Source organism: Arachis hypogaea, chromosome 2 (genome assembly GCF_003086295.3).
Source record: "Arachis hypogaea cultivar Tifrunner chromosome 2, arahy.Tifrunner.gnm2.J5K5, whole genome shotgun sequence".
NCBI lineage: Eukaryota > Viridiplantae > Streptophyta > Magnoliopsida > Fabales > Fabaceae > Arachis > Arachis hypogaea.
In genome coordinates, this window is record NC_092037.1 from 60,328,758 (window position 1) to 60,351,389 (window position 22,632).

Sequence of the window (22,632 nt, forward strand, 5' to 3'; positions counted from 1 at the left end):
GATAATACTCCAAAAAAAATTTACTTATTCAAGACATCTTTTTTATTTCTAATTTAAATTATTCATTAATTATAGAAATCAACTTTGCCAACACTAATATCATCATATGAAAATCACATACCCATCAAAATATTAAGGAAAAAAAAATCATACAAATTCAAAATACATCTTTAAAAAAGAACATATATGCAAAGATGGAACAAATAACACAATAGAAAATGCATACAACTCAATAATTCATAAAAAAAACATGCATTCACAAGAACTTACGACAGAAAGAAGAAAGCAATAACTCTAACAACAACCAATAAAGAAAAAGAATGACGAACACCACATAAGAAGACTAAGTTCATAACTAAAACATATACAAAAATTAAATCACCAAATAAAAACATCACTTTGTACAACTCCAATATCCAAATCTTTTGTACTACAAATTATTTTAAATAAAACACATTTTAAATTTAACTTTAGTTTACACGTATTTAATTTAATTCTATAAAACATAATAATTTTTAATATTTATTATATACTATCATTAATTTACCGCCCCGCGCATCGCGCGGATCTCATTCTAGTCATTTATATATTTTATAAGAAACGCATGGTTTCTGTACAAAATTCTATACAAATATTTTTTACATTCCTTTTGCAGCTAGTTGCTTCTTTAGATTGAGGACCTCTATTCCCTTTGTAGCCAACTTGTCCTTCAGTTTTGCTGCTGCCTCCTCAAACTTCCTATGCATTAAATCTGATTCATCTACTGCTTCTCTATATCGAGTGAGGATAGCATCTAGCCTTGCCTTTGTTCCACGCAGCATCATTCGAAGTTTGGTCGTCTCTTTGTTGTTAGTTACTTTATCCTGTTCAGAAGATTCGAATGGAAAAAATGTCAATGATGTTGAGATCATTTAGGTAAGATCTAAAATTACCACAGAATTCTTTTTCCCTGAAAATTAGGACTGCAATGAAGTGAGATATATACAGATAGTTAAAGCAGGATCTAGTATATCACTCACCGCGTGCATTTTTGCTTCATAGCAAGAAACTTTTTGACTAAGTTCCTCAACCTGGTTCTTTACTGTTGACAACTGAGAAGCATAATGTGATTTCAGAAATCAGAGATTGATAAGGTAATTACCAAATGATAAACCTCTTCAGTTTACCTGAGCTTGGCAATGCTTTTGCAGAAATTCCATTTCTGTAACATGTTTCTGTTGGTCTTCCATCTGACATGCCAATTTATCCCTTTCGCTTATTGCAACAGCAAGTTCGTTCTTGAGTTTCTGTCCATAGTCATAAGTTATATATTGACAATTTTCTGTATATGCATCTATGAGTTGTGACAATGAAGAAAACCTGAAACTCATTCGAAAGTTCTCGGCTTTGACTTGAGAGATCAACGCCTTTATCAAGGACATAAAGCTCACTTAGATTATCATCAGCGTTATCTTTCTCAAGACTGCCACGCAGCTCTGGCCACGGCATCTCTGAATTGGCTTTTGGACCCTGCAATTCATGTCAATTTAGTGACAGCTATGCATTGAAAATCGGCTATGAAATGATTATCAAACATTCTTACTTCTCGTGATTGTTTGCTCTCAGCATTGATTGTTTCAGTGTGATTTTCTAGCTGGTCTAACTCCAAAGTTGTTTCTCTGCAGCCATCGTTAACAATTTATTTGGCAATTGAAGCTCATGGGCAATCATAATCGAAACAACAAAAAAAGAAAGAATAAAAGAAAAGAAAAACAACTGAAGCATCTCTAATTTGCAAGTAACGATTAAAAACTACCCAATACAACCATGACCCCAAAAACGAAAGCATGACTGGCAAAAGCAGAATGTAAATTTAATAGGAAAAAGAAAAAAACATAGGGTAATACAAAGTGTAATAGAGCCAAATGAAGTCCATGAGAAGGAAATCATTACTAAAGTGGAGAATGCATCTTGAGTCTTGACAGAGAACCAAAGTAAACAATTAAAACCAGAGGATAAAATATACAGTTAAATAAACAAATCCTTTTGCATATCTGATAAAGAAAAACCATTGGTGAGATCATGAGCAAAGCAACAAAGAGATGTTGCAGGAGTAACTCTATACCAAAAAAGTTATGGTTGAAAAAGAAATGCTTACAAGTTATAAACTTTTTTACAACCAGATATATCAAATGGAAGATTCCCACAAGAACTTTGCTTCTTTACAACAGCCAAAACTCTTAATTATGTATACAAGGACAAAGCAGCGAGAGGTTTGCACTTTCGGAGCAGTCAATTGTGTTACTTCAATGGTACTTCAGATATGTAAATGTTTTGTGAAGTAGAAATCAAATCTTCTCTTTTAGGAGAGGAATGCATGAGCTTAAAATGATTATAAAAGAAAAAAATCCATTGGGAGCAGGGATAGAGTCCAAGTTCTTGAGTACAGGGGTGTCATAAAAATGAATAGAATCAAATAAAGGTTCAAGAGATTTTAACTGAACAACATTTCTATCATAAAAACTTGAAAAATTGGAAGCCCCAAGTGATCTTAACCAGAGACCAGAGTGGGGGAAAATTGACAGATAGATGCAAAGTCGTAAGCAAAAGAGTTGGGGGAAAAGCCTTTCTAAGAAGATTAGTGTTAACCTAAACATATCTTCATAAACATGTTAGATAAAAAAAAAAATCTTTAAGATGAGGAGAAGGATAATACAAATTGGGGATTAGGAAGGGCTACGCTAAACAAAAGCAAAACAAACAAAAGATTTATCTATAAATATTATGAGCTTTATAGATGTCAGGCATCTAATCCTACTTAGCAGCAAATGTCTTGCTCTTTGCTCCTTTGATACTTTTTGTATTTTCCTATCTTATGGCATTGAAGATCTCTTGTCCTTTACGCTCTCTCTATTATCATTTTATTTTCTTAATTACATTTCTTCTTCAATCAAAACTACGTTTTATCCAGGATCTAACATTTTCTGTCATCTCATTTGTAATGACAGCCAAATCTAGATTCGCTACCTACCGTAAATGAACTTTGATTTCAAGAAATGGCATCAAGAAAGAATTTGCACAATCTGGCAGCAACATCTTTCATTATGACTTATAAAGATTTAATACCTAACTAATAGGTCGAAAATCATTAATATTCAATTGCCTTTTGAAATTTTCTAGAATAAACTTTTAAGGCCCCATGAAGTACTAACCCTTCTAGCATAGTAGGTACTGCTTAAATCATTTTGGGTAAGTAGAATCAACCTGATTAATGCCAATGGCAGCACAAAAGAGTTGAAGTGTTTAAATATATTATATTATCAAATGTACAGGAAATTAGTCTCTTTATAGGAAAATTACAAAAATAGAAATAACTAAAAAATAGGAAATAAGGAAAAAATACTAGCCTAAAATAAAAAAAAGATTTCTAATCATAAAATTCCTAAAATTAAGCTAAACCAAAAAAAGGAAAAGATTTATAATTAATTCTATCTACATAAAAGATTCATGAAAGGAATTAGGAATCTGATTTTGATTTGATCTAGTCAACACTCCCCCTCAAGCTGGCTTGAAGATATCATTCATTGACAGCTTGCTTATTATGCTATCAAAAGTCTTATTGGGTAATCCTTTAGTTAGAACATCTGCTAATTGTTCTGTGGTTGGAACATATGAGATGCAAATCTGTCCTCTCTCAATCTTTTCCCTGATAAAATGCTTGTCAACTTCAACATGTTTAGTTCTATCATGCAACACTGGATTATGAGAAATGAAAACTGCAGATTTGTAGGATTTTCTCTACCCATGGTGCTTTACATATTCCATGAGCCACTGCTCTAAACTCAGCTTCTGCACTACTTCGTGCCACAACACTCTGTTTTTTACTCCTCCAACTATCCAGGTTTCCACCAACAAAAGTACAATACCCAGATGTTGACCTTCTATCTATGACATTCCCAACCCAATCCGCATCTGTATAAGCTTCTACTTGAAGATGTCCATGCTTTTTGTAGAGTAAACCTTTCCCAGGCGACCCTTTCAAGTACCTTAGGATTTTAAAGATAGCGTCCATGTGTTCTTGACCAGGTGAATGCATAAACTGGCTTACCATGCTCACAGCAAAGGCTATATCCGAGCGTGTATGGGATAAATAGATTAGCTTCTCTACCAACCACTGATATCTCCCTTTGTCCATTACATTTTCTGGTTCAGCTGGCTTCAATTTTAAGTTAGGCTCTATAGGTGTTTCAGCAGCTTTACAACCAAGTAATCCCGTCTCTTTTAAAAGATCTAGGATGTATTTTCGTTGGTTCATAAAAATGCCTTCCTTAGACCTTGCAAATTCAATTCCAAGGAAGTATTTTAATGAGCCAAGTTCTTTGATTTCAAATGCTTTGGCAAGCTTCTCCTTCAAGTCTTTTAACTCCAAAAAATCATCACCTGTCAGAATAATGTCATCTACATATACAATTAAGATGGCAGTTTTATTAGCTACTGAATGTTTATAGAAAAGTGTATGGTCAGCTTGGCTTTGAGTATAACCAAGTCCCTTCACTACCATTCCAAGTCGTTCAAACCAAGCTCTTGGGGATTGTTTCAATCCATAGAGAGATTTCTTTAGTTTGCACACTTTATTCCTCCCTAGTTTAGCCTCAAATCCAGATGGAAGTTTCATGAACACCTCTTCCTCTAGCTCCCCATTCAGGAAAGCATTCTTTATATCTAATTGATGTAAATGCCAATTATAATTCACAGCAAGAGATAAGAGAATCCGCACAGAATTGAGTTTGGCAACTAGAGCAAAAGTCTTTCGATAGTCTACTCCATAGGTTTGTGTATATCCCCTAGCTACTAACCTAGCCTTATACCTCTCTATGCTTCCATCAGCATTGCACTTGATGGTAAAAACCCACCTGCAGCCAACCAATTTTGTATTCTGTGGCAGATCTACAATCCCCCAAGTTTCATTCTTCTTGAGTGCATGCCACTCTTCCATCACTGCTAATTTTCAGTTGGAATTATCTAGTGCTTCCTCTATGTTCCTAGGCTCAAACAGATTTGTAAGATTAGAAGTAAAAGCTCGATGTTTTTTAGAGAAATTTTGGTAAGAGACATAATTGGAAATAGGATGGTTGGTGCTGGTTTTGAGTACCTTTTTGGTGCAGGTTCTAGTTTCTTTTCTAAGGGCTATTGGCAAGTTATTATTAGAAGTGACCATTTCAGATTTACCTGAAAGTTCCTGAAGTACTACAGTTGGGCCATCTTCCGGGTTTTCAGATTGGGTTGGTATAGAGATGATGGGTTGGTCTCTAGTCTTCTTGGGATATTTCCGAACATAACACCGAAACTCCTTTTCTGATTGTGGGATTTCTTTTCCTGTTTGGATTTCAACTGATTCTGACTCAATTTCAGAATTGGTTTCCACATCTTGTTTTGCAATTGTTTCAGAATTTACTTGATTAGTGAAAGTTGTATTCTCAATATGTAAGATAGGAGTGGATAAAGGTTCATGCAAAAAAATTTCTTCCCTTAGACTCTCCCCTTGAAGAGAATTTTTTTGAAAAAAGGTTTCATGTTCCAAAAAAGTAACATCCATGCTTACATGAAATTTCTTGGTGTGTAGATTGAAACATTTATAACCCTTTTGACTTGGGGAATAGCCAATAAAAATGCATTTTTCTGCCCTTGGATCAAGTTTACTCCGATATGAAGGTGTATGTAAAAACACAATGCAACCAAATACTTTTAAAGGTAAGTCAGAATGCAACCTACATACTGAAAAATTCTTTTTGAAAGTATCCAACGGTGTATAGTAATTTAACACACGTGTGGACATTCGATTTATGAGATAGGCTGCTGTTAGGACAGCATCTCCCCAAAAGTACTTTGGAACATTACCCCCAAACATAATAGCACGTGCTACTTCAAGAAGATGTTTATTCTTCCTTTTAGCAATGTCATTTTGTTGGGGTGTATTGGGGCATGTAGATTGATGTTGAATACCTTTTTTTTTGAAGAAATTCACCAAGATTTTTATTAAAGTATTCAGTACCATTATCACTTCTTTATATTGAAATTTGTGTCAAATTGTTTTCTACCATTATTGAGAAATACTGAAAAATTTTAGAAACCTCAGATCTTTCATGCATGAGATAGATCCAACATAGTCGTGTGTAGTTATCGATAAAAGTTACAAACCATTTTTTTTCAAATTGAGTTGTTATTTTCGATGGACCCCCCTACATCACTATGAATCAAGTGGAAAGGTTTAGATGCATGATAAGGTTGAGAATAATAAGGAGTTTTATGACTCTTTGAACGAATACAACTTTAACATTTTAGTAAGAAAGAATCAATATTCTTAAACAAACTTGGAAACAAATGTTTGAATATGGAAAACTAGGTTGTCCTAGTCTGTTGTGCCAGAGAATTATTTGGTGTTTTATAGGCATAGAACTTATACCACTAAATCCTTGAGCTATTTTATCCTCCGAAATACCCTCAAAATGATAAAGCTCATCCATCATCTTAGCACTGTCAATCATCTTCCCCGAGGTCCGGTCTTGAAAAATACCATGAGTGTCAAAGAATGTCATAGCACAATTGGAATCCTTGCAGATTTTACTAATAGAGAGAAGATTACAAGAAAACTTTGGTACATGTAGGACATTTCTTAGGTCAATGTTTTTGGACAGTTTAATTATACCTTTTCTAGCAATAGATGAAAAACTATCATCAGCAACTCTAATTTTTTTATTTTCAAAGCAAGGAGAATAAGTTTTAAATAAAGGGAAGAGGCTGGTCATATGGTCAGATACACCTGAATCGACAATCCATGGTGCATTCAAGTTTGAGGTGCAGTTAAGGGACATAGGAATACTAAAATTACCTGTTTGAGCCAAAGAACCACTAGGAGTACTAGATTTATAATTAAGCTAAAATAAAGGAAAGATTTCTAATCATAAAATTCCTAAAATTAAGCTAAACCAAAAAAGGAAAAGATTTATAATTAATTCTATTTACATAAAAGATTCATGAAAGGAATTAGGAATCTAATTTTGATTTGATCTAGTCAACAGAAAGTTACATTAATAATAGAGGCTAACTTTAGATAATACTATGTCTATAGTCAAATTGAGGAAAGCATATGTATTTCAAGAAAGCTTAATCACAAGCTCCTTTCCGAATTTAGTATGGTTGAACGTAAATAAAATATTCAGAAACACTTCTAGGAGACAGGGTTACATATAACAACAAAAATCCTTAAAAAGATGAAGGGGAGAAGAGTGGGGGGGAAAATTAAATAAGCTAAACAAACCTGATATTTTCCATGAGACGTCCACTTTCATCTGAAGTAGTTAACCTTTTTTGCAGTGTCTGACATTCTTCTCTACAGGAAGCTAGTTCATTTCTTACCTGACATTTATAAAATTTTTATCAATTTTAGATGTCATGAAAAATGGCAATTAAAAAGAAACTTCAACTATCAAACAACTTAGAAAATCCACCGACTTTCTATACTGACTCTTATTCCGCTCATTGTTTTCTTAATAGACAATCAATTGTATCACAATATACATTATGCCATTTAGAAAATATTTGTGGGATACTCCATTTGGTATCTTTGATGAGTATTTGGTGTGCACTATACAACCTTAGTCTTTGTGGTGGTACGCTACGTATACCTTATTTGATGTATTTTTAAGCATGGCTCCTGCACCTTTTGATAATGATTCTCAAACAAGTTAGTTTTGAGAGATAAAATAGAATTGTATGTTTGGCCTTTATTTGATGCAAACCACATGAAGAGTTTCTCCCTTCAATATATTGAGAGACTAGAATACTCTACTTTATTGACAGTTTTTCATCTTCTTTGATCTTATTATTGTAAAGAGGATTGCTTATCCTCCTATCCATCAAATGGTTTCCTTTACAGAAAAGTAAACTAAGTAAAGGAAAAACCGTGTAAGAAACTTAAAAGAAACAAATCAAGGTTTGTACAATAGCATATCCAAGAATCTTACTTCTGATAACTCTTTTGACAATGATGTAATTTGCATGTTGTTCTTTCTTGTTTGTTCTTCTATGGCTAGAAGTACAGCCTTTTCCTTTGCAGACCATATTGCCCTTTCCTCCTCTATTTCCAAAAGGGAATCTGTGAGTTGCTGCAAGATTTGCAAAACTCGGTGAAATAATGTTGATTAGGTAGAATCACAATCAAAATAAAGAATAGTTGCAGTTGCCAACCATTGCCAGCTCCTCCTTTTCTTCCAACAATACTTTGATAGAACTTCTCAATTTTTCTTGGCTTTGATCAGATTCCTCCAACATTTGTCTCTGAGTGGACAAGAATAAGATGCCAAGTTTTACAGTTTGAATGAGAAATAATATCTAGTAAACACACCCAACAAGTGATTTTAAAGAAGAAACTTTAGAAGAACTTGACAGATAATCTTACAAGAACAGAAATCTCTTCCTTTAAATTGTACAGTTCAGAGTTTGATTCATTCAGCTTTTCCATCAAGCCTTCCAGCTGTGAAGTTAAATCCTCATTGCTAAATTTTACCTCTTCTTTCTCTTTCAATGCAGCTGTAAGTTCTTCTTCCAAAGAAGTGATTCTTGATTCTGCTTCAAATGCAAAAGCGTCCATCTTTTTGAGCTCTTCCTGCACAGTGACATTTATATTAGATCAAACGAAATGCATTCCTGAGGAGATTGGAGAACCTCTTTATCATCAGAGATTAGACCAACATGTTTATATACTGTACACCAAGAAATCAGAAATAATAGAGTTTGAGAAACTGAGAGAAGTAAGATAGAATGTAGAGAAAGAGAGAGGAAGTTAGAGAGAGAAATATGAATTGCTCATACTGAAAGTGATTCATCGAAGCACTGAATCTGCTCTTATATACATGAGAGGAGTGTGTTTCAGATAGCTAGTGAAGAAGGGCAGGAGAGTCTTTACACACTTAAAGTTAGTTAGGGGAATCTATCCTAGCTGGCATTGTCTTAACATATCAGTTGAATATGCCTTGACCATTTCTAACCACTTCTAAACTCTTCTAGACACTTCCTCAACTCACTCTAAGATTGTAAAGCTTATGCCTGTCAAAAGAAAAAGTAAAGCTTATGGGATTTTGATCATTCAAACAATATTATATCCTTCAGAGTGAAAAACGAAAAGATTATATATCATTCAAATGCATAGGGCAATCTACTGCAAGATTGCAGTATTAAACACTTCTACAATCTGCTACGTATTAGGGTATAGTTTAGTTTGTTATCTATTTTCATGTCACTTGATATGATTTTTTGTTAATCACTACAAAGAAAGCCACCTTGTTTCTACTCGGTACTGAGTATTTCAATATCTTGTGACGGAAATGGTGAAATCATATTGTTTTCTTTGCTTCTAACACCTACAGAATTGCAGAAAACTTCAAAAGTTGATTAGAATGGAAAAAACTAGTTTCATTTTCTCTTTCTTCAATCAAAAATGAAAACATAGCAGCAGCTAAACCGAAAATGAAAGGCTAAAGAACCAGCATCCTATCATCCTAGGCTCCATACCACCTTTAAGACCTTTAACTAGCCAATAGTCAAAAACTAAACTAAAACTAAGAGTGTTGACCACTGAGATGAAATGAAGAGGATAAGGGATCTCCTTAGCTTAAAGCTCTTTGACCTTTGAACCAGGATTTAAATTTGCTAGTAACAATAACTGCAAAAGAAGATGCAAGAGAATGTCCAAACCTGTAATGTTTGCTCAAGAGAAGAAGCAAGACTCTTTGGTCTTTTGGGATCAAACACCTCATGTCTTCTGCCAACAAGTGAATCACGTTTATTAATGTCTCGTTCAAGAAGAGAATTCTGACCATGCAACCGTTTAAGCTCACGTTCGACAGAGGCTTTCTCACCCTTAGGCAGATATGATATGTTAGAAAATTGAGAATAGAGAATAAAATACATGAACTTAACAAGTCAATTGCAAGGAAACCAAGAAAATTTTGAATATAATAACAAAAAAAATGAACCTCAAGTTTTGTTTTCTCTTGTACTGCAATCTTAAGCTTAGACTCAGTTTCTTTCAACTTGGATTTTATTTTCTCAAGATCTTTTCTGAATGTTTCCTTTTCCTTGACCAATGAAGATGATGTTAAAACTGATATTTCTTTTTCAAGTGTATGGATAAGTGAAATCAGGTCTGCATTTTCCAATTCCTGTTGTTCAATGCATTTCTGAATAGAGATTTAGTGCTACCTATTAGCTGCGCTGCACATTCAAATATAATGGGATAACATGGATATCAACATCAAGAGAGGACCCACCATTAAAGAACTTCGGGAATTCTCAAAATCCACTTTTGAATGCTGAAGTTGCTTTTGAAGATCAGCTAATTGGTTGTCTAGAAGAATCTGCAGCAAAAGTATTAGCCCGTCTAGGAATTACAGATACAACTAGAAATAGCTATAGACGTTTAGATAATTTTACCTTCTCATTCTCAAGCTCAGAAATTTGTTGTCTTGAGCAAGAATTCAACTGGTTGTAGTTACTCAAGATTACACTTAGTTCTGCAACATGCTGAGATATTGAGGTTTTAAAATCCTGCAATAAAGACAAACATATGAAAACAACAATCTTAACATCACACATACATCAAAGACAGCAGCTAGAGACATCATACAAAATTACACAGTGAACTTCATTTTTGTTACAAATATATACTCAATAGTACTTACATTAAACACATTGCAGAGAGCAAAGAAACTTTTAGTGGTGTCATCCACCATCAACAATGCACTTTGAACAGCTTCTTTTGCATTTTGTACATCTGAAAATATTTCTTGAACTTCCATTGAAAGATTGATCACAAAGTTCAAATTTTCACCCTACATAAAGCTTTGGGAATCAATTATCTTGGGCATGACACAAAATATACCATAGTCATATAAACTTAATCTTGAAAATAATCATGACTTTTTTAGTAAGCAACATTCTGTGTGCATAAAACATGAAATGCAAACATTAACTTTACTCACAGTTTCACAAGCAAGTTGTTTGTTAGCAACTTGAGCTGCCTTCTGTACTTTACTAAGCTCTTCATACAACTAAGAAACCAGGGAAATAAAGGAATAATAAAATATATGTCAGGAAATAGAATAAACAGCAAGTTCAAGGATAATTAATGAGTAGCCAAAATACATCAACATATTTTAATCAACTTCATGCACAGAAAAGAATATATATTCACCTAATGTCATACAACCAGTTATCCCAAAAATTTGAAAGGTAAAAACACATAAATAGTAATTTATCTAACACACCCCCTTACACAAGAATCTCTTTATTTTGGGTTTGAAACATGAATCCGCATGGATCTGTTTTGCCTTATGCTAAAATTCTTTGGGGTAATAAATATTGAACTCTACTTTTTTCAGTTATAGAAATTCACATACCATGTCATGAAACTATTTCTAACCCCCCCCCCCCAAAAAAAAAAAAAAAAGGAAGATCCTCTCTTTTGGGCTTGAAATGCGAATTATGCATAGATCTATTTTTGTCTTAAGCTGAAACTTAAATATGATCACCTCGTCGAATTTCTTCCGATCACATAAATTCTGCTCAGTTGCTAGATCAACAACATTGTCCAGGTTTTGTTGGCTTGATAACTTTTCCATTTGCAAAACCTTAATCTTCAAGTTATTAGGATAAAAATAGGAAGTCAATATATATACTTGAGTACAATTTCATCAATATTAAAAGAGTTAAATTTTAAAAATAAATGAAAGAAGAGTGTAACAGTAGATAGATACCAAATTGGTAGAAATGTTTGGACTCAAAATGCAAATGTAACTTAGATAGTAGCAACATTGTGTACAGCTATAGCCACCGGAGAATAAATGCAGCATGGTTTCAAGCACATGTAATAAATATTAAGCTATTTCCAAAGACATTTGTAGAAATATTTAGAATGTATTAGAAGGTATGGCATGAATGACAAATGAGTTTCAATTGTAGGACTTTGCAGAAGAATAACAACTCACAAGCAATAGAGAAAATGGATGACACTACTCTAATGCTAGTTTGAATTTGTACGAAGATAAAAGAGGTGTAACTGTGTAAGACGAGAGAAATATCAAATTGGTAGAAATAATCTCAATGTTCACACTGCATAGATAGAAGCAATAATGTCTACAAAGACACTGGACAATATATGCATGATTTGTTTCCAACAATATGTAATAATACTAAGCCATTTCCTAATGCATATTTTAGTTTCCTATGACATGTTACAAATGTGCTAAAATCCAACACTCTGATAGAATGTTGGAGAGAGAGAGAGAGAGAGAGAGAGAGAGAGAGAGAGAGAGAGAGAGAGAGAGAGAGAGAGAGAGAGAGGAAAACCTGTTCTTCAAGTCTCTTGATGACAAGAATAGCTTCTGACTCTTGGAAATTCACATCTTTATTCTCATTCCAGTTAACACCATTTGCACTATTTAAACAGCCAATAGGTTCTGTACATTGAAGAGAATTTGCCTCAACTAGCTGTTTTCTCAATGACTTTATTTCTATCTCACTTGCAGTTCTCTGCAGTAACAAAACATGGCCAAGTTTAGGGTCTAGCAACTTCTGGCTCACAGTCAGTGAAATCAAGAAGGATAAGCAAAACCTGAGTTTCAAATCTTAAAAGCAAATTCTCATATTCTTCCTGTAACTTTAGAAACTCATCATCCTCCTGCTATATTTGCAAGATGTTAGCATAAAACTATTGAAAGTTGATCACAAGGGAATATTGGTGAGCAATATTACAAACCATGGATAAACTTCTTTTCCGTGATGGAATCTTTTTCCTGCTTGTTACATGCAATAAAGCACTTGGGTTAGGCAGATTGCAGTCCTCATTCATATCACCATTTTTATTGTCCTCTTGGTTAGAAGACTGCTCCACAAAAGCATCCTCAATCATAAGTTCGTCAAAAGGAACAAGTGGTCCAATGCATTGCCTCTGTCCTCCAGGTTTTACAGTAGAAGCATTTGATTGGATGCTAGAGCGGGCCTGAATTGCAGAAATAAATTAGTTATTATCACAAGTATAGAACAAACGTAAGTGTCATACAATATATTAGGAGGGGGAAGAAACAACCTTAAGCAAAAATGAAAGTAATTTTTCTGATTTCTAACATATGAATACCAACTTATCTAAAAATTTGAAGCGATAAAAAGATAAAAAAAAATAAATAAAAATCCTATCTATACCTACAAACATGTCAAGAAATGAATAGAACTTGTAATGATTTATGTTAAGAGAGAACAAGAAAGGAATTAAATGCAAAAAAGAGCACATAAAGTCAGACTAAGATCTAGCATTAACAAGTTAAGTCATTTGATATCCTACTGACTCTTTCCCCAAGGTAACCCCTTGAATTACCAGACTGATCTTTGAACCAAATGCAAAAATCAGATAAGGCAGAACAACTCTTCAGATTGGCAACTCTTCAGATTGGCCATTGACTACCCACAGATTCCCTCAAAACACCAATACCATCTACACAGCATCATGCATTTGCTAAATTTGATTCATTTGGTCTTTTTTCCAATCAGTTCCTTATAGCATTACTATTTTGTTGTGCCTTCAATGAGGTCACACTTGGTAGCAATGAATAACACGTGAGAATGATATTGATGATGAAAAACCAAATCTTGATGGACCAAAGCCAAATACTTAAAACAGCATATTGTGTATTGAATGCATATACACTCGTTTCACCTGAAGTTTATAGGAATAGAGATATGCAGCTCTAGGGGAACTATGCATAGATAATCAAGATACTAACTGAGACAGTCAATCAGTAAATCACACATGTTGCCTACAAGAAATTTTATAAGCAAACAGATGCTCACTAGTAAAATCCTTGAACACTTCAGAATCTTAGCAAAATCCTACCATAAATTAGTATACTTTGTTTCAATGGCAAAAGAAAAAAATACTATACTCTACCTCAACAGATAAATGATGTATAGAGCAATTCAAATCATTTAAAAGGCCCCATAAACAGACTAAAAAATTCCCAATACGCATAAAATAAGTCCCCTATGATATGAACTAATGAAATTATCTTTAGCATAAAATACGTTACATCTCTTGGATTCTCCCTTGATAGTTTTCCTAGACACCATGTATCCCGTCTCTTGTCCTGCAAAGCATGCATAGTAACTTACATCAACAGATATAAGCAAATGAGTTATCTGAGCTAATACCAACCAAAAGAAAGAAAAAGGTAAATAAATATGATTAGGTAGGCAGCAAATGTGAACTTAAAAATAAAAAAGAATGGAAGATAAAACTAGGAAAGCAGTTCTTCATGCAGGATGAAATTAGTTATAATTCTTCACTAGACTAGATTGGTGACGACTACTCTAGAAGCAGCTGATTGTTCAATAATATTGTTCTTAACTATGTCTGCCAGTATTTTAGATTTGCAGTGAAGTTTACTGAATTTGTGGTCCAGCTCTGAGCTACAACTCAATAAGATTACAAGTTCCAGTGACATCAAGACCACACTCTCATTCCAGGATGAGTAGTTTGATTGAACGAGTGGATGAAGTAGTTTCACACTTCCCCCAATATCTGATGAAGTGATGATTGTCTCCATAAGTTTCAGACTTTAACATTCTCTGCACATCCTTGTTTCCTCTTTGATTATTTGTCAAAGAGCCCAAAATAGTTTTCTTGTAGCCCTTAATTTAAGGATAACTTTTAATTCTTTTCGAGAACCATTTCTTCCATATAGTTAAGCTGTCAAGAAAAGGCATGTGAATGGATTTATAGCAAACATAACACCTCAAGCAAGAGGTTGCATGGACATTGCATATACACACTTTATTGCATGAGAAATTCTGGCTTTTAATATAAAAGAATGGTAGAACATGGGCAACAAGAATCGAACATATACCAGGCTCGTACAAAATCCAATACCATGATAAGAACCATCTCACCCAAACCTTATGCTGTCAAGCAAAAGCACGTGAGTAGCCTGACATCTAAATCCCCAAACGAAGCATAATATACTCATAAAAGCATCCTATCCATATAATTTCCAGCTCCATTACACCATTACCTTGACACTAGCCTAATAATTACAGTGAACATCATAACCTTTGTCTAACATACACTGAAACGCAAAGTTGACTCCTTACATGATTTGCTATGCCATGGATTTCATAAACAAATGGGAAAAGGTCAAAAAGGAAAAAGTAAGAAAAAAAATAAAAATAAAAATCTGCAGAGAATTGCACAGCCGTGTTCCATTGGAACATTTATCATTATCAAGAAAGCTGAATGCCAACTATAAAGACACGCAGTATTAAAGCTTCGAATTATCTTTTGCAGAATGTTGATGGCTTGCATCTCCATTGAAGTAAAGAAACTATTGCTCCTTAAGCAAACAATATAAACTTCAACGAGGTATAAAATCCTATCTATAATACTTTGTGACACAATAGGGTGTTTTCCCATAATTTTGGCCTACATGAACCATCACAAGACTAGTTTATTTGACTAAAGCAAGACACAGGTTATATTTCTACTTACAAAAATATGAAACGAACTTATGTCCTCTTCTGGGGTCAACACTACATATCACTACAAACAACTAACCCTGTACGGGTTGTATATAAACATATCCAAAAGAAAGTAAGCCTATTTTAATGACCTAGGAAACAAACTAGATAAACAAAATTAAAAAATCATTATGGCAAAAAATAAAGCAGTAAATAACACCTGCAGGGCAAATAAAAGGTATATTATGAAATGTAACCAAGAATACCTTCTTAATAATTTCACATGTCTCATCCCTCTTTGAAAACAGAACCATTGAGCTTAAATTTTCAATTTTCTTTGCTTGCTCCTTTATTCTTTTCTGCCATTCAGCTTGATTTTTCTTTTCCTCCTCCAATTCCAAAGCTATGCGTTCCCTTTCCAATTCAGTCTGGCAAAGAAAGTATGACATACTGAATAAACAAGCATTTGGCAATAATAAACAAAAAAGGAAAATTCACACACTTGTAATAATGTATTCCGAAGGTTCAAAATCTCCTCTTCCAGATGCTCTGAATGAGAACTCTGAAAAACAACCATAGTTTAGCAACGGTTAGAAAACATTTTTACTATTCAATTTATATCAAACAAAAACAAAACATAGAATCAAATATAAAACAGAACGATAGTATAATGGATCAACCATTAATTTAGCACGAAGCTCTTCAATCTCTTTCTTTTGACGCTTTAACAAGGCAGCATCTGTCAAAATCTGCAGTGAAAACCAAACATCACTTCATGAAAGACTTAAGAAAACCATACAACACAGGACAAGTGGCAAACAGAAACTAAGCTGCACTACAACTTCCAACAATGATGTGGTTGCACCAATAATTGACTTGTATTTAAGGGATGATACAACAAAATTACTTTCTAAAATATAACTATTACAAGCTAACGATGGAAGAGACACGAGAAAGAAAGATAACAATAACATAGAAACAAGAGACTAATTTGGTATAAGACTTCAAAGAAAGGAAAAAAATCAAAACAAAAGAGTGATTAAAATAAGAAGGAACCTCATTCACTTGAGCGCAATTTGTGACACGCAATGCTCTACTTGCAAATTGGAGGCTACTTTTAGTTTCATCTGTATGTATCTGCCACACAACAAATATGCTGATATAACTAGACGAAATAATATTAAAGGAAAAAATGAGATTCTTCCATAGAGGAAAAAAAAATATTGTAAAGAGATCTTGTGCTTTTCCTAGTTATTCTACTTTTACAAGAGATATTTACCAAAGTATATCAAAAATCAAAAGTACACACGAACATGCACGTCAACTAAGTAGTAACATTAAATTAGGTAATCCACAAAAGACATGTAATTGCGAAAGGAAAGAGTTGTGCATATAAAACATTGAAAGAAATACAGGCAAATCTTACTTGTGCAAGTGTAACATTGCATATCATAGCTGTGTTAGCATTTCCACCTAGTGAAGGTTGCAGAATTCGTGTAAGCTTGCTATCTCGGTAAGGAACATGACCACTGCACGGAATATTATACTTTCTTTGTAGATCATTGAAAAAAGGAAAGTAGAAAAAAAATATGTAATAGCATACACTTACCCTTGACTCTCAGCACCTTCACTCAATTTTTTAATGACAGTTCCCAAAGTCAATAAGCTTTTGTTTATATGAGAACCCTCCTTGAGCCGAACACCTTCTGCTCCAGTTTTTGCAACACGTTCTGAACCAGCAAGATCCACTAGATTCTAGATATGAGAAAATAATTATTAAATACGAGAGAGTTTACAGTACACAGATTAATTTGTTAGAAAGAAGAGGGGTTGGAAGGAAGACACATGTGTGAATCATAACCAGTGACATACAAAGTATTAAAATAAAAGAAAACAGAAACCATTGTTGCCTGCAGTGGTAACATACCAACACTGATACACGAACAGCATCACAACTTCCATTGCCTTCATCTTCTCTTCTATCCCTACTCTCAATTATCTGTTGAACCAATGAGGGAAGGACAACCATAAGTATTTCTTTTATAGGGGAAAAAAGGGAGAACAAAAGAAAACAGATTACCATGCGAAAAATAGTATGAGATCTACTGCTGTATAAATTCATATTTGTATCCCCAATGTGTCTATGAGCTGGTACACATAAAACAAATATAAGGAACAACACTAACCAAAGGGAGTTAAGAAATCCGAATTCACTTATAATGAAAGCCAAAAATAGGAGTTAAGAGGTAAAACATGAGAGAAAATGAAAATAAAAATCAAAATTACATTCTCCAAACTGCATGAGATCAAGCACATGCTCAGGAGAGGCGACAATCTCTTCGCGCAACCCAGCTACATATATTCCTCGCTGTAAGTTTACATAAATGAATTAAAATATTAAGGTATCCAAATACAAAACCAAAATAAACAAACATCACAATAAGAAGTGACAACAACCTCTAGATTTTCATGAATCTGAAGTTTACGATGCTCAGGAGCCAATAAATCATTGATATCTTCATTGTAAATCTCCAGGTATGACATCCTAAGCAAAAACTCTCGATCTATATCCTAAAACATTTTAAAAGAAAATTTAATTATCATTAGTTCGTTACTATTATAATCATTACATGTATTATGGGAATGAGGAAGCAAAAGACAGAGTTCACATTTCTATACAAATTCTTATGCTATCTTCTAATGATGTATTGATACATAATTATGTTAAACTTCCACGGTAGTAATGTTAATAGCTAAAACTACTTTATTGATTTACTGGTATGTAGTTAGATAATAGCACAAAAGATGTTCTAATAGAACGTCTGAAAATTGTTCTGTGTCCTATCTTCGCAAAGCACATCTTCTTCCTTCTTCTTCTTCTCTCAATACTTGCAAATATCCTCTAGAATTAGTATTCATTGGCTTGTGGGGACCATTACCTGAGAATACAGATATTATATTGCATTTATTGATGCCTTTTGTTGTTTTACATGAGTATATTTTCTGAACTAAATCTGAAGCATTTCCAGAATTTTTGCAAATCAAAGCTGCTGTAGAACTGCAGCTAGGTTTCAAAATTAAGGCTGTTCAGTCTAATTAGGGGGGTGAATTTCAAGCTTTTTCTAACTAGTTCTAGTAGCAAAGTGTCTCTTAGAGGTTAATTTGTTCTGACACATGAAGAAAATGGTGTTGTTGAGTGCAAGCATCACCATCTCTCTAACCTGACCTCGCCTTCCTTGCTCATGCATCTATGCCCCTGCAATTGGGATGATGCAGTGGCCACAACTACATATGTCATTAGAAAAAATTCCCCCGTCTGAACCTCACTCTTCCTCACCTTTTGAGACTCGTTTTAACAAGAAACCTTATTACACTCACTTTTGTGTGTGCGTGTTTTCCATTCTTAACACCATATGACAAACATAAATTTTATTTTCATGAATGCAATTTCCTACTATACAGTTCCCATCATAGAGGTTTTAGTTGCCTGTACTTGAATGGCTGCTTGATCATCTCTGAAAGTATTGTTTCATGAGACTAAGTTTTACTTCAAAGAGCATCCTCTATACTTCTTCCTCTCATCTCACTCTAATTCCTTTTTTTACACTTCTGAATCCACCTGCATGTGTTCCCTGCCCTTCACCTTCCCCTCAAAGCAAGCCCTTCCATCTCCTCTAACTGAACAGAATTCCCCTTGTTACCAACATCACCTATGCCCACCCCTTCACATAACAGCAGCCCCACTAAACCCTCATCTACATCCACCAATCCTGCAATCCTGATTCCACACCAGCTCAAACTATTCCAGAAACCCCTATTTCATCTTCAGACTTTGCAACAGCCAGTACTCCCACTCTCTTCTTCCAGTGACATGTACTATCATCATCCTCATCCTTGTTCCCTCCACGTCCACGCTCATCCTCTCATTGAGTTATTACTTGATCTAAGGTCCGTGGACTATTACCGACTTCACCTTCTCCTAATACCTAATACATTTTCACCCTCCCTTTACTCACTGAACTTCTAACTCACACTGAACTTGTGTAAGTGAAACCTTGACCATTTCATTGCTTCGTTACAAATCGGTTTTTTGAGTAAAGCAAAACCCAGATGTTGGTTTTGATTATTGTGCCCATATTTTTCATCAGCAAGTTGGTTTTGATTATTCTGAAACTTTCTCAGCAACGATAAAACCAGCAACTACCCATGTTGTTCTTACACTTGTCTTGACCAAAGGGTGAGTGCTTAAGCAATTGGATGTGAGCAATGCTTAAATAAAAAGTGTTCTAAGTTCTAACTGAGGAAGTCTTCATACAACAATCGCTCAAATCAGAATGTAAGATCCACAAAGCACTATATGGCCTTTAACAAGCCCCTCAGGCTATGGCTTGGCAACAGTGTAACACAAATTGGTTGTGAGAAGCAACTGTTGTCCATAAGTGTTCATGCAACCACAAGTCCCAAGTTACCTATGTTTTGGCTAGTCTCGTCAGTATATTCGGCATTTAACCAGCAAAGCTGATACTGGATTTTCTCTGAAGGACGTGGTACCTATGCAGTATTTTCTAGAGATATATGTGCACATGCTGCAGGATGGAACACTATTTGTATCTCTGTATAAACAACTGAGAGATCTACCACAGCACAGCAATATGGAGAAGGCAAAAGGATTGCCCTCCTATGGTTTCAGGTCTAACCATTCCAGCAATATGCCGAATGTCACCCTCTATAGCTCCATTTTTGGGGCTGTTCAACATGCCGTTTAACCAAACTGAAATTTCTTTCAGTGTCAACAAAGGTTGCCAAGTCATAGCCTCCCCGTTGATATTCATTAGAAGGCTTGTGAAAAGGATGCTACAATACTTGGCTGGGTCTCTACATCATGGCTGTAGCTAAAACCTGCCACGGAGAATTTGGGCCTAACCACCTAAAAGGTTATTGTGATGCTAATTGAGCATCAGATGTTGACGATCATAGGTCAACTTTAGGAGCTTGTCTTTCTTGGACCAATTTCTCATCTCTTTGTGGACCAAGAAACAACTCCATGTGGCAAGTTCTAGTAGCATAGAGGCTGAATTCAGAAGCCTAATTGATCTAACAGCTGATATTATGTAGGGGCAATCACTGCAGGAAGAGCCAAAAGTTCCTACAATCAGGCTGGTTGTGTACCATGAATCTATTATAACCTCAGGTCCTCAGCACTGTCATGTTTCACAAACAGGTTTTACACTCCACGACAAAACACATGGAGGTAATCTTGTTCTTTGTTTGAGAGAAAGTGATGCAGGTTAAGCTTCTAAATGCTCACGTTCCCTCAAAAGAACGGTCAGCAGACTTAGTCGCCAAAGCAGTCTCCAAATGTAAGCTTTTCAGCATATAACAAAATTTACTGCACTACCCATAAATGCTTACCTATAACAAAATTTCAACATGCAACTATATTCTAACAAGGTAACCACTTAGTATAATTTGCACATCTAATGTGCACAAGCAACATAACCTGACTCAATGAGGAGCAGACCGCTAACCTTTTGAATCATCCGAAACAAATCATGCACAGCTTGAGGAATCACTCCTGGCTCTGTTTTTGAGCCCCGCATCGTATGAGTCTTCCCGCTATTTGTTTGCCCATAAGCAAAAATGGTGCCTTCACATCACAAACCACAAGTTAAAAAATCGCAAACTAACAAAGAAAATGTGAAAACTAAAGACTAAAAAGCTAAAATGCAAAACAATTAGAGTAGAGGAAACCCTAAACCATTGAATCCGCGAACTGCAGCAGCGACGATTTCTTTAATACGAGTTTCATATACTTCCACGGTCTTGCAGTGTTCACTAAAGATTTTATCTGTGGAGCAGAAAAATATTCAAAAAGTTAGAAATAGAGAAGTAAAGAAAAGAAAAGAAAGTGAAAATGGAATGAAGAGAGGAGGGAGCACCAAATTCAAACTTGGAGGAGTGATTGGAAATGAAAATTGAATTGCCAGAGATTCTCCAAGGGCTAGTCTTGGCATCCTCAAGGGAGAGGGGTCTTGCACGGACACTCACATGAATCCTCTCCATTCTCAAGTGTTTCTTCCCTCTCCGATGCAGGCAAAGGAATCAGCAACGGAGCTCTCAAGTGTGCTGCAAATTCAAAAAGAGAGAAAGAGAGAGGCACGCGCCAAGAGGAAGAAAGATGAGGATGTAAGGAAGAGAGAACGGGCGGGTTTATTCCTTACTGAAGAATCCTAGCCCTCGCCTTTCAATTTTAAAGTTTGGGTAAATTTCTAAAATTGTCTCTAATTCTTCGCAAATAAAATATTTTTTATTAATATTCTGTTTTTTTTGTATGATGACAAAAATATTCTTAAAATGATAGATATTAAAATCGAATTGGTTAGTCAATAATTTAATTAGTGAATTATTAGTTGAATTGATGGACTCAGTTATAAATAAAAAAAATACGAAATTATAAAAAAATAAAAAAAATTAAAATTTATATCTTCGCAAATACATTAATAACAATTAACATCAATTTTAGACTTAATTAATAATATAAAAATAAAAATAGACAATAAATTAGTCACTATTTTAATATAAAATATTTTCTCAACTTAAATAATAATCAAAAATAGCATAATTACAACGAAAGCAAAATCGCAATTTAATTAGCTTATCTAAAATTCAAATGCCAAATCAACTTTATAATTACACTTGTTTTGAGGGTTACCAGAAATTGGATTGTGTTTGGGCTTGAATGTGAGGTCCAAGCTCTTAGTGAGGTGGTTTCCGACTTAGCCCGTGTCAAGTAGTCGTCGTCCGAGTTTTTTGTAAGGAGATGAGGGGTGGTACCTACAAAACACTCTGATGCCTAAGTCAACAAGAGTATAAGCAGGTTTATAGTGTATTGGATCGTAAGTATACCTGAGAGTGTTAGTGTATTTATAGGTGATGAGCCAATAATCACCGTTGAAGTAGTTCACTATTGATGGTGGATAACCGTTCCTTTATCTAGGAGTTGTTGAGATCTCTCTTCTAAAAGTGGATGTGAGATATTAGGGGTTATTTATAACTCCTTTAGGGGAGAGTTATTACTTTGTAGAGTTTATG

At 34.6% G+C, this 22,632-nt stretch overlaps 1 protein-coding gene across 4 annotated transcripts; it reads right to left on the reverse strand.

Annotated features, from left to right (window-relative positions):
* Positions 1-335: 335 nt before the first annotated feature.
* Positions 336-21,799, reverse strand: LOC112745154 (kinesin-like protein KIN-7O). Of its 4 annotated transcripts, none has more exons than XM_025794850.3 (33): positions 21,480-21,799; positions 21,299-21,388; positions 21,069-21,187; positions 17,998-18,111; positions 17,827-17,908; positions 17,621-17,688; positions 17,468-17,539; positions 17,150-17,295; positions 16,967-17,069; positions 16,597-16,677; positions 16,221-16,289; positions 16,043-16,102; positions 15,807-15,968; positions 14,118-14,174; positions 12,794-13,036; positions 12,650-12,718; positions 12,385-12,567; positions 11,568-11,672; positions 11,019-11,087; positions 10,719-10,868; positions 10,471-10,584; positions 10,308-10,394; positions 10,014-10,217; positions 9,733-9,897; positions 8,438-8,644; positions 8,227-8,316; positions 8,004-8,144; positions 7,298-7,395; positions 1,583-1,658; positions 1,360-1,509; positions 1,167-1,286; positions 1,020-1,091; positions 336-863 (listed from the first exon to the last, which is right to left on the reverse strand). In XM_025794850.3, the coding sequence occupies exons 1-33, from the start codon at positions 21,601-21,603 to the stop codon at positions 639-641; spliced, it is 3,915 nt and encodes a 1,304-aa protein (XP_025650635.1). In that variant the 5' UTR covers positions 21,604-21,799; the 3' UTR covers positions 336-638. The 4 variants fall into 4 exon arrangements, with proteins under 4 accessions (XP_025650635.1, XP_025650636.1, XP_072074207.1 ...); XM_025794851.3 differs by having other exon boundaries at positions 12,650-12,715; positions 21,480-21,782; XM_072218106.1 differs by lacking the exon at positions 10,014-10,217 and having other exon boundaries at positions 12,650-12,715; positions 21,480-21,782.
* Positions 21,800-22,632: the final 833 nt, after the last annotated feature.

Bases quoted from the DNA above. Each gene is read 5' to 3' on its own strand.
- LOC112745154 (XM_025794850.3), bottom strand. From the start codon at position 21,603: ATGGAGAGGATTCATGTGAGTGTCCGTGCAAGACCCCTCTCCCTTGAG. The intron at 16,290-16,596 runs GTTCCTTCTTAT...TTTTCACTGCAG, and splicing joins ATTGCGCTCAAGTGAATGAG to ATTTTGACAGATGCTGCCTT. The intron at 11,088-11,567 runs GTGATCATATTT...CTGGTTTCTTAG, and splicing joins ATCGGAAGAAATTCGACGAG to TTGTATGAAGAGCTTAGTAA.